Below are 14334 nucleotides of genomic sequence, written 5' to 3' on the forward strand. Positions count from 1 at the left end.
GTCATTGTATAGTGGCCCTGAGCAGGGGCTTGGGTCGCAGCAGAGCCATGAGGAAAAAGCATGGGATCAGACTACAGATAGGCACAAAGGAAAGGTAGCAGGAGTGGATAAGAAGGTGAGGGACTGCTGGTGTGAGTACACACCACACTGGGAAAGGGTGACAGCAGTTAGACCTGACATACTCTCAACCTGATTTAATGTAAACACAACATGGATTACAGCCACTGGCAAAGGACTCCCTCCTTGTGACTAATTACCAAACAAAAGAATTACTGTGGTTACCTTGAAGCAAATGCCTACCTTTTTTGTTACATTTGTTTACTGTAATAAATTCTTCATAAATATGCAGCCTCTATCTTTTTAAAAAATATTTTTTATTGATTTCAGAGAGGAAGGGAGAGAGAAACATCCATGCTGAGAGAGAATCATGGATAGGCTGCCTCTTGCATGCCCCCCACGGGGGACCAAGCCCGCAACTCAGGTATGTGCCCCTGACAGGGAACTGAACCCAGGACCCTTCAGTCCACAGGCTGAGGCTCTATCCACTGAACCAAACCCGCTAGGCCAGCCTCTATCATCTTTTCCCTACCAGAAACATGGCTCATAACATGTAAAGACAAAACGAAAAAGAACCAAAGGTCACCTCGGGAGGCTGCAATGGCAGGAGGGAGGCAGAGAAAGCGTGCGAACAACACCCCAGTGGAGGGTCCCAGACTTTGTGAGCAGATTGTGGGTGGAGGGCAGGGAGTGAGCCTCACGGCAGCTTCGGGTGGCTTCATTCCCTGGTGTGGGTCAGCTGGTGCTTGAGCAGCTTTGAGCGCTGGCTGAAGGCCTTCCCACAGGCAGTACAGTTGTAGGGCTTCACTCCAGTGTGAATCCTCTGGTGCTGGATAAGGACCGAGCGCTGACTGAAGGATTTCCCACACTCGATGCACTTGTAGGGCCTCTCTCCAGTGTGGATGATCTGATGTTGAATGAGATGTGAGCTCTGGCTGAAGCCCTTACCACATTCAATGCATGTGTATGGCTTCTCTCCAGTGTGAACTTTCTGGTGGTGAATGAGGTTTGAGCTTCGGTTAAAGGCTTTACCACACTGGTTGCACTCATGGGGTTTCAATCCATTATGGATTCGCTGATGCTGAATGAGAGTTGAGCTTTGGCTGAAGGTTTTTCCACATTCAGTACATTCATAGGGTTTCTCTCCAGTGTGAACTCGTTGGTGAAGGATTAGGTTAGAGCTGCGGCCAAAGGTCTTCCCACATTCCCGACACTCGTAGGGCTTGTCACCCGTGTGCACACCCTGGTGCTGAATGAGGGCAGAGCTGTGGCTAAAGGCCTTCCCGCAGACACCACACACATAGGGCTTTTCTCCTGTGTGGATTATCTGGTGCTTTCTGAGCACTGAGCTGTAACTAAAGGCTTTTCCACACACATCACACACATGAGGCTTCTCTCCAGTGTGAATTCTCCGATGTTGAATGAGGCTTGAACTCTGACTGAAGGCCTTTCCACAGTCACTGCATTTATAGGGCTTCTCCCCTGTGTGAACCCGGTGATGCTTAATGAGGTTGGAGACTCTGCTGAATGGCTTGCCGCACTCATTACACTCATAAGGTCTCTCTCCAGTGTGAACCCTCCTGTGCTTCCTCAGATGTGAGCTCTGGCTGAACGCCTTCCCACACTCTTTACACTCAAAAGGTTTCTCACCTGTGTGAATCCTGTGGTGTTTGATGAGGTTGGAGCTCCGCCTAAAGGCTTTCCCACAATCACTGCACACATAAGGCTTCTCCCCAGAATGAATTCTCTGGTGTTGGATGAGGTTGGAGCTTCGCCTAAAAGCCTTCCCACACTCACTGCATTCATAGGGCTTCTTGCTCATGTGAGACTTCTGGTGCTTCTTAAGGCTGGAATTCTGGCTGAAGGCTTTCCCACAGTCACTGCAAACATAAGGCTTCTCTCCACCATGGGTGACCTGATGCCTAATGAGGTTTGCGTGCACATGGAATGCTCTTCCACATTCGCTGCACTGGTAGGGCTCACTCACATGAGATCTCTGATGATTTTTAAGAGCTGAATTCTGGCTGAAGGCTTTTCTGCATTCACTGCCTATGATAGACTTCTGTCCCATGTGAATGATCTGATGCTGAATAAGATCAGTGTTTCCTCGGAAGGTTTTTCCACATTCATTACATATGAAGGTGCTTTCAGCTGTGTGGGGATCCTCATGGCTAGTTATGTCCATGCTGTGTTGGAAGCTTTGGCCACACGGATACAGATGTGGCCTCTCTTCCACAGAGATTCCTTGATATACTGCTGAGTGTGGGCTCTGACTAAAGCTGCTCTCAAAATCATCACAGTGCATCTCTCTCTCCCCTACGGGGTTGGTAAGGAGCACTGCCACTGGTGTGAGGTCCTCCTCTCCGCATAGGGACTGCACCTGACTAATGTCATCATGGACTCCCCAGTCTCTTTCTAATACGTCCTCACAGAGTTCTCCGAGCTCAGGTTCCAGGGAAACATCATTGGTACAGTTTTCTAATATTTCTGCCTGTGTGTCTAAATCCTCAGAAACGTCTTCTTTCTCAAGAAACTCCTTGTCCTCAATCCTGGTGTCCCAATCTGAAACGACAAACATAAAGTAACTTGGAAGGAAACAGGAAAATACAGTCTGGGAGTGTGGGACCCACCGGGGGTGTTAGTCCCAGATCTGTCGAGGAGAACAGGGAGGGGCAGAGAAGTTCCAAAGGGACAAGATAGTATGGCAAGGGAACACCAACCTTCAGCCGTCTGCCCCAGTACCCACATCTCAGGAAATCACCTTCAGTCTATAGGTTTAGGGCAAGCATGTCAATCTCAAAGGCAAACACGTTACAAGTAAACAAGGTTTAAGATTATGTGGGCTGAAAAAAAAACTTCAATTTTCATAAAACGTAGGTTTATTTCAATAGAGACATGCTAAAAACAAAGGGCTGAAATAAATGAGTAATCGTTAACAAAATAATATAACATTTTATGAAAAAATTTTTTCTTGAACATTAACTTATCAGACACTGAATAACTGCACAAATTAATAAGCGTTACACAAATAAAACTATTTTTCTTGTTCCCCAAAAGGGAAATATTTCCTGTTGTAAACACCAACAAGTTAGTCCAAAACTCAAAAGACATGGCAATCAGTCGCTAAAATATATGCTGCTAGCAATAGTGGAGAGAAATGGTGCGCCTGCACGTAAGGCATGTAAGGGAAATGAATGCAACATGATTATAGTAATCAATAATTAATTAATGTTGTGGTTCGCTATTAATAATTATGTATAGCCCGGCCAACGTGGCTCAGTGGTTGAGTGTTGACCTATGAACCAGGAGGTCACGTCTTGATCCCCAATGCGGGGTGTGCAGGAGGCAGCGGATCCATGATTTTCTCTCTCTCTTCCTCCCTGTCCCTTCCTTTCTGAAATCAATAAAGAAATATGTTTAAAAAATAATAATTATATATAAGGATATTGTATTGAATAGAAATTTAGTTATGAAACTTTTTTTTTTTAAATATATTTATTGATTTTTTTACAGAGAAGAAGGGAGAGAGATAGAGAGCTAGAAGTGTCGACGAGAGAGAAACATCGACCAGCCGCCTCCTGCACAACCCCTACCGGGGATGTGCCCGCAACCAATGTACATGCCCTTGACCGGAATCGAACCTGGGACCCTTCAGTCCACAGACCGACACTCTACCACTGAGCCAAACCGGTTTCGGCTAGTTATGAAACTTTTATTAAAACGTTTCTTACATACTGTTATATTGGCTGGACTGCAAAAACTATTCATTGTTGGCTGCATGCAGCCTGTGGGCCACAAGTTTGACATGCTTGGTTTAGGCCAAAGTCCCGATGCCCCTTGCCTGCCCTTCTCACCCACAGCAGGTCATCAACGAGTCCGGTTGACTGTATTTTGGCGTGTGTCCCAAACCCAGGCACTCCTCCCGCCCCGCTATACAGAGAAAATAGTACATGCCCTGCATGACATTAGTAAACATTCTACCCATTTTTCTTTTCCATGATGCATGCTGTAAGCTTCTTGGGCCTATCTGTTGTTCACTGAGTGCTAGCTAGTGGTTTCTGGGCTTTGCTGTGGGAAGTCACTATGTGGGGAAGTGGGCCCAGAGAAGCAAAAAAACTTTGTGGTGTGGACGCCAGTGCAATGTCAGATTCTGTGCTGTTCAACCGTGTCCTCCTGCCAGAGCCACCTTCACCTTCCCCTGCTAAAAACCTGCAAATGGGACTGTGTCAGCTGAACACTTCCTTGCTCTGTGACACTGTCTAGGTGGCTGTGCCCATCTTTCTGAAGATCCTATGGCACGCCAGGAGGCTTTGGGCACCTCTCTCTTGTCTCTTCATGCCTAAAGGAACAAGGAAACCCTCGTTCCCCTGAATTGCTCATTTGAATGAAGATGCTGAGTCTCTCATTCAAATTATGACACCCAGGCCATACTGCTGCTGTTTTCTGCCTGGACATTAAGCCACACCTCACGACTCTCACCTCCACCTGCCCATAGGCATCCTGGTGAAGGCAGACCACTTCATCCTCCTAGTCCCTCCCCACACTCACCCCAACTCTGCTCTTCCCAAGCATGGTAGATACGCTTCCCTATGGTCTGCCTTGCATGGAACACACCTCACTGGAAAGGCCTTCTCTGACCACCACTCCTTCTTGTTGTCTCCTGCACAGCCCAGACTATGCCCCAACAGGGCTCACATCCCAGGGCTGGGGCAACCCCTTGTCTGGCCACAGTCAGCAGTGCTGATTGGACAGGTAAAGGACACCCCTCTTGTATTTCCCAGCCTCCTTGGGCCCGTCACCTTCCATCCTGTCCTTCAATTCAGGTCACCACCACCTGGAACTTTAGGAACTTGCTACCACAATAGCACTGTCTCCCTGGCTTGTCTGGATGCTTCTGTTGTTCTCCATGCAGACCTGGCATTGCCACACACTCAGTCTGTCTGCCCAGGACCCCTATGCATCATCCAACCCATAGTCCAGACACACTATGCTGTGGCAACCCCAAGGCTGGGAGCCCCGAGGTTTCTAGGGAATGTCACATGCTACTGGCCCAGCCTCTCCCCTCTGACACACAGAAGACTGACCCACACTATCAGCCTAGCCTTCCTTGGCCACAGAGTTTCTGAGTAGGTTACTCCGCCCAGATGTCCCAAGTATAATAGTCCCACGTAGGAGTGTCCCCTTGCACAACAACCCTCATCATGTCCCAGTGAAGAAAGCTAGTACTGAGTAACCATCCTGATCACCACTGAGGGCCACAGAAGAGCAAAGCTAGTGAGCGGTTAGGAAGGACTCGGCAGGCTTTGAAGGGGATGGAAGCAGCTGGTCAGAGAGAAGGAAGACAGAGTAGGCCAAGACCTGTAGAGTTCTGAGGGAAAAGGACTATCACCATTGTTGTTTGGGCCAGTCAGGGATCAGCTGGCAACCATCACACTACACTCCTGTATGTCAGGCTGGGAAACCAAAGTGCCACACTCACTTTGGCAATCGGGCACCCGGGCAATCGGGGTGTCCCGTGGGCTCCAGTGGGGAATTTGGTCCCAGTACCTGGCTGCTGGTGGTGAGGGGGGGTGATTCCCAGCTCAGTGTCACTGCAGTCTAGTGGCTCACAGAATGCAGATGCAGGGTTGGTTGTGGTGGTAGCATCACTCACACAGGCCTGGGCTGAAGGGGTGCAAGGGGATGGTGCAGGAACTGAGTACTCCATTTCTGCCTCGTCAGGGTGAGCTCTGAGGCTGGGCATGACTGGGACCTGGAGGCAGAAAGGACACTGTTGATTTGCAGGAGGGCTAGCTCCAGGGACCCATCCTCCACCCCTGTAACCCCAAGGCCCGAGAGCCTGATGCTGAGTCTCGGGGATCACCACCACATTCCCTGATCCTGGATCAAATAGTGTCAGCCAGCCACAGGGAGGCAGATTCCTGAGCCAGGGCTCCAGGTGTGTAGGTAGGGTACACAGTGGCCTGTGTGCACACTGTGGAAGAGCCCAGGCCTGCCATGACAGGAAGAGAGCAGCCCCCACAGAGCCTTCACCCACTTTGGGCCCACCCTCCTTCCTGACAATGCCCCGAGGGTGGACCATTTGGCCCACTCAGGAGACCAGCAGCCCCAGTTTGGGTAGCTAGGGGCAGCCTGTGCTGCATACAGGTGCACGGTCGTCATGGTGGCATAACAGTGGTTAGTTCTGTCAGAGCTGTGCCCTCCCGGCAGCATCCACAATGGATATCCTCATCTCCTCCCTCCTAAGCCATCCTCTCTCTCCACCAGTGCCTCCCTCCAAGACTCTATATCTCTTTTTTGAGTTAGTGCTCCAGGGTTACTTTTGTGCCCACAACAACTCCCTAGGTTAATTTGTCCAGGCCTGAGGCATTAACAACCCTTATCACCCTAAACGGTTTGGCATCCCAGGTTCTAGGGCATGTACCTTGGTTGTGGGCACAACCCCAGGTGTGCAGGAGGCAGCTGATCCATGTTTCTCTCTCATCGATGTTTCTAACTCTCTATCCCTCTCCCTTCCTCTATTTTAAAAATCAATGAAATATATTTAAAGCAAACAAACAAAAACAACCCTTATCCTGTAAATACTCCCAAAATGTGATCATCTCTCCAACCCTAACTGTTCTCTCTGAGCAGGAAGACAAAACATTCCCCCCTGAATACACGACAGTGTCAGACGCAGGACACCAGGGCAGCCAGTCCAGGCCAACTTCCTTTCTGGCCTCTAGCCTTGGTCCCTCAAGTTCAGGAAGCACTCTGCCTCTAATTGTAACACAGACAACTAATGGAATCGCAGGAGGACACAGACAAAGTCCCTCCAGAAGGGCTCCAGTGGGGAACTCGGTCCCAGGACCTGGTTGCTGATGGTGAGCATCGTGTTTCCCAGCTCATTGTCACTGCAGTGACACTGATTCCCCACCCATCCTATTCACCATCTTTGTGCAAATCCACTGTGTCCAGCGGCTCACCGAGGAATTGGGCAACACCCCTTCCTTAGCCCGTTTTTCACACTGTACCATCAATGAGTACATTGACCCTTCTATCATTGCCTGCCAATCTATGGACTGGAATTAAAAAATTTTTTTTTTTTATTGTTTTGAGAGAGGAAGAAGTGGTGGGGGGAGAGAAACACTCATTTGTTGTTCCACTTATTTATGCATTCAATTGTTGATTCTTGGATGTGCTTTTACATACTAAGCCTTTTGTATCAATCAGGACAACGCTCTAATTGAGCTGCCTGCCCAAGTTGGATTTTTCATATTTGAAACATCTTTTCCGTGTTTTCCCAATCACCACCATATGCCAATCAGGACTTGTCTGGGATGTTGTGTAGATACAGGAGTGAGAGTTGACACGCAGGGACTCAGTGGGGAGACAGATCAGATAGCAAATGGATTGTTGAGATGGGCAAATGTTCTGGGCAGAGGCAGCAGGGGAAGGGCGGAGGCCTAGGGCTGGGGGCATTTAAACCAGGCGCAGAAGGGTTTTAGGCTAGACCTGCTTAGAAAGATGGAAAGAGTGCTCGCTTCGGCAGCACATATACTAGAAAGGTGGAAGGAGGCATGGGTGAGATGGGGTAGGGGTGTTCTAGGGGCTCAGAGGCAGGGTTCCCCGGGAGGCAGCCTGTAAGAAGCCTTGGCTGTCTGTGAAGGTGAGGCACCAGCCACATTTCTATGTTAAGAGACAGAACTAGGAAGATCAGGCTGGTAAAAGTGGTAAGCAGGAAGAGCACTGACTTAAGGCACCCGTCTGTGTGTCAGCAGAACAGAGCAGATGTCACTTTTATGGTGTGTTTGGGGGGGGGGGGGGGGGGGTGTCACGCTCCCTCTCCCAAGGGGAGACTCATTCATTTGCAATATTCAGGCAGTTCGTTTAATTTTAAAATTCTTGAAATCATTACCACTGCCACCAAATGGGCACAACTCTACGGCTCAAATTTCAGAGGCAGGAAAAGGCTTTAGGAGGTACCTCAGCGCCCTCCCCAGTTTTTCATGTACCCTTCCAGGTTATTCTAAGCTACATTTTGTCTTTTCATTGTAAATTGTAACAAACTGTCCTCATTTTAGATCTCGTTCTTCTCATCCCAGTGGGACCTTGGCCAGGAGGACATAGAGACCAAATCGGGGGTAGCAATAATGCCCATCCCACCCGCGTACACATCTGAATGCCTGGAATCTGTGGGGATACTACATTACACAGCAAAACAGACTCTGCAGAGGGAACTGTGGCTATGCGCCTGGGTTAGCCTCCTGAATTATAAGAAATGACATGTGTTGTCGCTGACACTGACACACAGGGGTCATGGGCCTCCAGGAGATAAAGGAGTCAGCAGGGAAACATGCACTCAGAGCAACAACCTCAAGAAACTGTATTCTTCCCATGAACTTGGAAGCAAGATCCCATGGTTCAGGGCTCAACCTGGCGGTGAACAGGGACAAGTGGAAGGACAAGCAGTCCCCAGTCCACGGCAGGCACCATCCACAGGAAGGGCGTGACCCACCCCTCACTGCACTCCCGAGAGAGCAAATCCCCCCGACTCCCCGGAGAGCGAATCCACCGCCGAGGAGGCCTCCAGGCAGTGGGTCCAGCGCCGCGCGACAGCCCCACCTCTCACCCGGCCCTGCGTCCCCACCGAGCCCCTTCCTCCCCGCAGCCCCGCGCTCCAGGCCGCACTCACCGCACAGCCGCCCCTGCACTCCGCGGCAGCTGCGCCGGGCGGCCCCCCGCCAGCCTCCGGGCCGGAGCGGGCCGGCCCCTGCGGTGCCCCCCAGAAAGCGGCCCCGGCCCTCCCGCCCCACGGCTCGGCAGCCTCCGCCCAGCCGCCCGCGGTGCCCACGCCCCCCTCCGGCCCGCGCTGGGTAGTCCGGGGCCGGCACACACCCCGTGGGCACGGACATCGCGCGGGAGGGTGGCCGGCTCGGAGCAGTTCTCGCCCTCGCGCGCTGGAGTCGCTCTGGGAAGGGGCGATGCTGCGGCCGCTAAGTGGCTCGGCCCGGAGGCGGACTCCGGAAGTCCCGGCCCAACTTCTTGTGGGAGGGACCCCCACCGGGCCGAGCCAGCGTCGCCGCTCTAGGCAGCTGGAAGCCTCAGCGACTCGGTGGTTCCCAGCCAGATAGCCACTGTTAGAACCGGTCCATGCAACTAATGGGGTGGTAACGAAATAGAAAAAACAAAACAAATCAAAAAAAAGATTAAAAATGCAGGTAGAATTTTATATACCTCTGTGTGGACTTTGATACGCAACTTCTAAAATCTTAACAGACTGTAACTTGATAAAAAAAGTAAGACTGCACATGAAAGACCTGAATCCGTCAATCCAATTATTACAACCAATAGATTGAAAAGGTAATCAGAATTTATACATCCCTATGTTCATAGCAGCACAATTTTTAAAAAAATATATATTTTTAATTGATTTCATAGAGGAGAGAGAGAGAAACATCAATGATGAGAGAAAATCACTGACCGGCTGTCTCCCGCAGGCCCCTCACTGGGAACCGAACGAGCCTGCAACACAGGCATGTGCTCTTGGTCAGAATTGAACACGAGACCCTTAAGTCCACAGGCCAACGCTTTATCCACTGAGCCAAACCAGCTATGGCAGCAGCTCAATTTTTGATAGCTAGTATCTTAAAACAGCCCAAGTGCCCATGTACAGATGAGTTGATAAAAAAGCTGTAGTACATTATTTTACACCATGAAATACTATGCAACAGTAAAAAAAAAAAAAAAAAGAAGAAGAAGAAGGGTCTCTTACCCTTTGAAACAGCATGGAGAAGCCTGGAGAGTATTACGCTAATTGAAATTATTGGAAGCTGCCCATTGCCTTCACCAGCAGAAAGAGGTGGATAAGGAGTCCGGAAGGCTGGTCAACCTTGAGGCTCTGGCAAGGGTCAAAGCCAAACTCCCACTGTAGGGTGGAGACAAAGGTAGCTGAAGCAACTCCACCATTTAGTCTCATGTAACTTCTTACTGATAGGATAATTTGCCTGTTAGTGGAAATTGCCTGCCTAAAGGCCATCAGTGGATCCCAAACCTGAATGAAAGGGATCTCAAGGCCAGAGCAAAGTGGAGTCCTCTCTTGGGCTTCCACCTGGCCAATTCCCAAGTTAGTATTTTCTTGTCTCTTTCATTTGTGTGCGGCCTCCTCCAGAACCCGACCCTGAACCTGAGCCCTGAACTACGCAGTACGTGTGGGGGTACATTTGCATTAAATAAGCGAGTCAGAGAAAGACAAGTATCACATGATGTTACTCATATGTGAAATCTAATGAATAAAATAAACTGATGAACAAAATAGATCTAGAGACATAGAAGCATAGAACAGACTGAGGAAGCTCAGAGGGAAGATGGGGTAGGGTGAGTGGCTGGGAAGAAATCAACCGAAAAACTTGTATGCATATATGCACAACCCATGGACAGACAACATGGTGGTGAAGGTCTGAGGTGGGGGGTGTGGGTGGGGATGGGCTAGAAGGGGTCATGGAGGGAAAGGGGGACATATGTAATATGTTCCACAAAAATATTAAAAACCAAAACAGGTATTTTTATTGAATTTTGTTAAATTTGTTTATAGGTTTATTTTGAGGAAAATTAATACAGTTATAATATCAAATTTTCCAATACATTAATATAGAATTTCTCTCTATTCATTCAAATTACCTATTTTTGCTGTTGTTAATCCTCACCCAAGAATATTTTTCCATTAATTTTTTCATATATATTTTATTGATTTTTTACAGGGAGGAAGAGAGAGGGATAGAGAGTTAGAAACATCTATGAGAGAGAAATATCCATCAACTGCCTCTTGCACACCCCCTACTGGGGATGTGCCCGCAACCCAGGTACATCCCCTTGACTGGAATCGAACCTGGGACCCTTCAGTCCACAGGCCGACACTGTATCCACTGAGCAACACCGGTTTCGGCTCCATGAATTTTTATTTCTCTCTTTTAAATATATATTTTATTTATTTTTTACAGAGAGGAAGAGAGAGGGATAGAGTTAGAAACATCGATGAGGGAGGAACATTGACCAGCTGCCTCCTGCACGCCCCCTACTGGGGATGTTCCCACAACCAAGGTATACGCCCTTGATCGGAATTGAACCTGAGACCCTTCAGTTCACAGGCCGACACTCTATCCACTGTTGGCCCATTCATTTTTAAAGGCGAAAGATTTATGCGATCTGAAGAGAAACCAGAGCATGGCCCATTCATTTTTAGAGTGAGTGGGAGGGAAGGAGAGAGAGAAATAGAGAGGGAGAGAGATGAAGACGGAGACATCGATTTCGGACACATGGTTTGCCTCCCCCACGTGCACTGTGTCCTGGGATAGAACCTGCAACCCAGGAACATGCCCTTGACCGGGAATCTTACCCACGACCCTCAGCTGCAAAGACAGATGCTCTAAGCATGGAGCAACAACCTCCAGGGTTCCAATTCAGTTTACTATCATGTGCTTGCCCGGGAAGTCTTGCTGACTCTCAGCCACCATTCACAGCGCTTCGCTGCTGGACAGCCCTTCACGCTGGTTCACCTGTTGCTGTTGCTCCACCGGAAGGTGAGCTTGGAGAGCCAGCGGGCCCCTCTCCGCTGTCATTTCACCCGAAACAGAGTCTGCACTCCGTTCATTCAACACTGTTTCCGAGTGCGTCACGCCTGCGGCCGCCCAGCGCGAGCCCCGCCTACTTCGCGGGTCCCGCCCACCGCGCAGGTCCCGCCCCACTTCCTGAGTCCCGCCCACCGCGCAGGTCCCGCCCACCGCGCAGGTCCATCCCATAGCGCGTCCCGCCCACCGTGCATGTCCCGCCCCACTTCCTGGGTTCCACCCATCGCGCGTGTCCGCCCACCGCGCAGGTTCCGCCCACCGCGCGGGCGGCACTGCAGGCTGTGTGTGGAGGAGGAGGAGGAGGAGCGGATCCTCCGCGGACTCCTGCTACGTAGGTTCCGGCGTAAGCGCCTGCAGCGCATGGCGGTGAGCGGTGCGGAGAGGAGGCGTGGGTGGCGGGGCCCCGGTCCGTGGGTTGCCCCGGCGTGAGCCTCTTGCTGTCCCCTTTTCTCTAGGCCCTCGAACATCCTGACCGGGAGACACCGGCGGCCCCCGCCCCAGGTACCGCCCGCGCCACGCAGCCCCTGGTTCCTCTGGCCGGCCCCCCCCCCCACTCCTTCCACTGTCGGTTTCACCGTCTGTCCCTGTTTAGGACACGCCGTGCGCAGTGACGTCATAGGATCATCTGTGCGCGGTGATGTCACAGGGCACCCCGCGCGCATTGACGACACCTCCAGGGTGCATCCCGTATGCGGTGATGGGGACGCGGCCTCCAGGAAGCAAAACAAGAAGAAAAGTCGGAAAGGGGCCTCGGTGTCGAATGGACCCGGGAAGGCCTGCGAGAAGCCGGCCCCGGAGCCCTCTCCGAGCCCGGAGGCCCAGGCAAGGCCGGGTGCATCCTGGGTGCGGGTCCCCGGGGTTTGCGGTGTTGGGGAGGGCTGAGAGGGCGGCGGGGACTCTCACCACCGCCGCCTCTGCCTCAGGCGGAGCAGCTGGCCCGTGAGCTGGCCTGGTGCGTGGAGCAGCTTGAACTAGGCCTCCGGATGCAGAGCCCCAGCCCGAAGCAGAGTGAGCGCTTTGGGAGGGATGGGGAGGCAGATTGGCAGGCCGGGCCTGCAGGGGCTGCCTGGGGCTAGGCGTGTGGTTTCTGTGTGGGCGGTGAGGACGTGCGGTGAGGATGGAGGAGGCCTCCATTCCTGCGTTCTCACCTGCAGAAGAGCAGGCTGTCGTGGCCATCCGGACCCTGCGCAGCGGGAGAACCCCTCTGCCCCGCAAGAGGCAGCTGATGCGCTCCTTGTTCGGGGATTACCGGGCGCAGATGGAAGCGGAGCGGCGTCAAGCCCTGCGGGCTCTCCAGACCGGTGAGGAGCGGGAAGGGCCGATCCTGCTAAAAGCCTAGGAGCCAAAGGAAGAATCCCAGAGCAGCAGGGCTGCCTAGGGGAGGCCTGTGCCTCCGGAGACAGATCTCAGGCCTCTGGGGGCGGTGAGGGTGGAGAGACTCTGCTCCATGGCCGGGGTGGTGTGAGATCTACCCTGTGACTTTGAGACAGAAATCCGTTCACTGACACAAAGTGCTTCTGGTTGAACGGGTCCCGTGGGCATGAGCTGCTGTTACCTGCTGACACTCTCCCCTCTCCCACAGCAGCCCGTTCAGCCCATGTGCAGCCTGTGGGTGAGGCCGCCAGGAAGAGGAGCCGAAGGGTCTGCAGGCCCCGCCTGGAAAGGGGACCTAAGGCCACCGCGGACGTTCCAGAGGAAGAGTTTAGGTTCAATTTCTTTTAGCCTCTCCTCCCCTCCTGCACCTGCCCCCTTCCCCCAGGGTGGAGGGGTTTGCCGGGAGTGCACTTAGTCAGAAGGATGTGGGGTTGGTCCGTCCCTGGACAGTCAGTTCACCTGGTGCCATGGCTGCTGGGCAGATGTAAGGCCAGCATATTGAATACTGTCTGACCACCACAGGCCCCATCGGTAGGTTTTCAGATCAGTGGTTCCTGGGGCTAGAAGACAGAAGTCCATTTAAAATGCCGAAACCAGTCTGGCTCAGTGGATAGGGCATCGGCTGGCATACTGTGATGTTCAGGTTCGATTCTGGTTGGGGCATGTACCTTGGCTATGGGCACATTTCCAGTGGTGGGTGTGCAAGAGGCAGCTGATCGATGTTTCTAACTCTCCCTTCTTCTCTGTAAAAAAAAAAAAAAATCAATAAAATATATATATTTTTGAAAAAAAGGCTTCTTCAGTAAACAAGGGTCAGCATGTGGCAGGAACATCTTGCTCAGTTTTCAGGGTTAAACTGTGGCTAAGGGTGAGGGGGAAGCATCATAATTGCACATTCGTGCTCACTTAGGAAAGGCATGCTGTTACACAGGATGGTCCTTAAGGAAAGAAAAAACTGTATAAAACAACAAAACAACAACAAAAATAAATAAAAATAAAGAAAGAAAAAACTGTACAAACAAAACAATAAAAATGGGTGACAGAGTGGGAATTGCCTGTGTTAGACGAAGCTCGGGTGAGGCCACGTCGTGCACTCAGTCCTGGTTCCTATCACGCTCAGTCCTCTGTGGTCTTCCTTGGGGCAGGGTGCTGTGCAACCAACCTTTGTTCCTGGCAACCAGGCCAGAGCCCCAGGGCTTGTGCTGCCCCGAGCCAGGCTTTGCAGTTTCTCAGTCAGTGGCTCCAATGCTGTCTCTGATGGTGTCTCTCCGATGTGCATCCCATACTCAGTAGGCAC

The 14334-nt window shown here is 51.4% G+C and overlaps 2 protein-coding genes across 2 annotated transcripts; one reads left to right on the forward strand and one right to left on the reverse strand.

Moving 5' to 3' along the window:
- Nucleotides 1-355: 355 nt before the first annotated feature.
- ZNF16 (zinc finger protein 16) lies at nt 356-9066 on the reverse strand. The gene is made up of 3 exons (XM_084907144.1): nt 8935-9066; nt 5605-5809; nt 356-2619 (listed from the first exon to the last, which is right to left on the reverse strand). The coding sequence occupies exons 2-3, from the start codon at nt 5798-5800 to the stop codon at nt 776-778; spliced, it is 2040 nt and encodes a 679-aa protein (XP_084763270.1). The 5' UTR covers nt 5801-5809; nt 8935-9066; the 3' UTR covers nt 356-775.
- A 2789-nt stretch (nt 9067-11855) lies between these two features.
- On the forward strand, nt 11856-14010 carry LOC311615984 (UPF0488 protein C8orf33 homolog; the record flags this gene model as incomplete). The annotated part of the gene is made up of 6 exons (XM_084907134.1): nt 11856-12029; nt 12119-12164; nt 12256-12485; nt 12587-12671; nt 12818-12964; nt 13246-14010. The coding sequence occupies 6 exons, from the start codon at nt 11856-11858 to the stop codon at nt 13383-13385; spliced, it is 822 nt and encodes a 273-aa protein (XP_084763260.1). The 3' UTR covers nt 13386-14010.
- Nucleotides 14011-14334: the final 324 nt, after the last annotated feature.

The sequence above is a fragment of the Pipistrellus hanaki genome (assembly GCF_964339955.1).
Source record: "Pipistrellus hanaki genome assembly, contig: scaffold_41, whole genome shotgun sequence".
Taxonomy (NCBI): Eukaryota; Metazoa; Chordata; class Mammalia; order Chiroptera; family Vespertilionidae; genus Pipistrellus; species Pipistrellus hanaki.

Excerpts from the sequence above, each read along its gene's own strand:
- ZNF16 (XM_084907144.1), bottom strand. The coding sequence starts at position 5,800 with ATGCCCAGCCTCAGAGCTCACCCTGACGAGGCAGAAATGGAGTACTCA. Across the intron at positions 2,620-5,604 it reads CCCTCACCACCAGCAGCCAG|ATTGGGACACCAGGATTGAG; the intron begins GTACTGGGACCA and ends TTGTCGTTTCAG.